General features: G+C 56.1%; 1 protein-coding gene across 1 annotated transcript in view; it reads left to right on the top strand.

Annotated features, from left to right (window-relative positions):
* The window catches only part of WNT10A (Wnt family member 10A), a 14,324-nt gene extending 13,991 nt beyond the window's left edge, over positions 1-333 (top strand). Inside the window, exon 5 of the mRNA XM_006168677.2 lies at positions 6-333. Coding sequence (XP_006168739.1) covers positions 6-80 — 75 coding nt within the window. The 3' untranslated portion in view covers positions 81-333. The remainder of the gene's footprint in view (positions 1-5) is intronic.
* Positions 334-1,907: the final 1,574 nt, after the last annotated feature.

Below are 1,907 nucleotides of genomic sequence, written 5' to 3'. Positions count from 1 at the left end.
GCCCCTGCCGCTTCCACTGGTGCTGCTTCGTGGTGTGCGAGGAGTGCCGCATCACCGAGTGGGTCAGCGTCTGCAAGTGAGCGCCCGGGCTCCCTGGGCCTTAGAAAGCCTCCCCTCCTAGAACCTCGCCCTCTTCGGCTTGCGGCTTGCGATCTTGGCTCTGCAACAGCAACGCCTTGGCTCCTGTAAGAGGAGGTGGGACCACAAGATCTTACCGGAACCTCCCAGCTGCGAGGTCTGCAATCATGGGACCGTCCAGGCCTGTCTGAACCCCAGTACTCACGTCTGTAGGCTCTTGGACTGATCGCCCCCCCCCTCCCTGTCCCAGGCTCAGACAGATCATTTGGGCTGGGGATTGCCCCTACCCTAGGACAAGGTCAGCCAGGCAGCCTCTCCTCTCCGGCCTGTCTCCTTTCAGTCCCCTTCCCCTGGGCTGGGAGGGGCTGGGAGAGGAAGATTAAACAGAAGAAATGGACATGATCGAGCTGAAGTGGTTCTATAAAAGTCCTTGTCACCCTCCCCCACTGGCCTCGCCCCTTATGGTTTCCCTCATCGTTCACTTAACAAATATTTATTTTGCACTATCTTTGTGGCACTCGTGGGGGAAAGAGAGACACTGGGGGATATAGATATGACAGAGACACAGCGCCTGCCCTCTGGGAGGTTACCTTCCCGCTGAGGGAGATGGACAATAAATAAATAAATACACAAACAAGGGCATCTCAGGCCATACTGTGTGCTTGGAAGAAAATAAAGCAGAGTGCTGGGTTCAGAGTGACTTGCGGGGAGTGGGTCCCTTTTAGATAAAGCCACCAGTTAGGGAAGGCCTCTTTGGGTTGTGATACTCATGCTGAGATGGACAGGAAGGGGAAGGAAAGTCTTACAAAGGTCAGGGTAAGGGTTTTCCAGGAAGGGCCAGGAAAATGCCAAAGCTCTTAGGTGAGAAAGCTCTCTGCCAGTTGGAGGAACGGTAAGAGGCCTTTGTGATCCATATGAAGAAATCAAAGCATCCACTAGTGGAGAGCTCAGAGGATGGCAGGGGGCGCATCTTGTGCCTCTAGGCCAAGGTGACCAGTTGGGGTTTTATTTAAGGAGTGGGATCTTCAGTGCTTCTTAGGCAGGGGAGTGTCATGGTTTGATTCCATGGTTTACTGTATGGGGAACTGGTTGAAGAGGGACAAGATGATAGCCGGAAGGCTAGTTAGGAGGCCGCAGCCATCTTCCAGCCCAGATGTGGGGCCTGGACTGCATGGAGGCAGTGGGAAGGTTGAGCAGGGGCCGGATGGGGAGCCCTCAGTGCCAGAGCTTTAACCGCCCACCTTGTGCCTGAGCCCTCTGCCACAAGCCAGGACGAGTGGCCGTGCCCAGCAGCAACCATCGCAGAGACAGGAGGCACTCTGAGAGGAGTAATCCTGGGCAAGACCCAGCTCAACCCAGCCCAGCGCCCCGGGGAGCAGGTGGGGCCAGGAGGTGCGGCTGGGAAGAGAGTGGCGGGGGAGGGCCCGGAGACTCACTGTCTGGATTCTGGTCTCTGAGTCCAGGCAGGAGAGGCAGGGTATGTAAGTCAGGCTCAGGGAGGACACTCTTCCTGGGCCTCCTGGACCCCCAGATCCCCAGGTCAGGGTGCCCCTTAGCAGATCAATAATTCCTCTCCACCTTCATGTCCCCCCACTGCAGTGCTGGCAGTTTGAGGCCAGGGTTGCATTCTTGGCTTTCAGAGCTGACTTTTTTCTGGAACAGACCCTCAGGAGGAGGATGGTACAGACAAAGGTTGGGTCAGGATCTCAGGGAAAGAACCCATCTGTGTCTCCTGCTGCTCACAGTTAGGGGTCCTGCTGGCTGCCTCAGTTTATCCCAGATTGGCACCCCTCTCGATAAACCAGACAAAGACGGAGTCTTGTTTCTTT

This window comes from Tupaia chinensis, unplaced genomic scaffold (genome assembly GCF_000334495.1).
Source record: "Tupaia chinensis unplaced genomic scaffold, TupChi_1.0 Scaffold145907_1, whole genome shotgun sequence".
In the NCBI taxonomy this organism is placed as follows: domain Eukaryota; kingdom Metazoa; phylum Chordata; class Mammalia; order Scandentia; family Tupaiidae; genus Tupaia; species Tupaia belangeri.
Note: the sequence above shows the minus strand (reverse complement) of the source record. Positions and strands in the feature narration are given on the sequence as shown.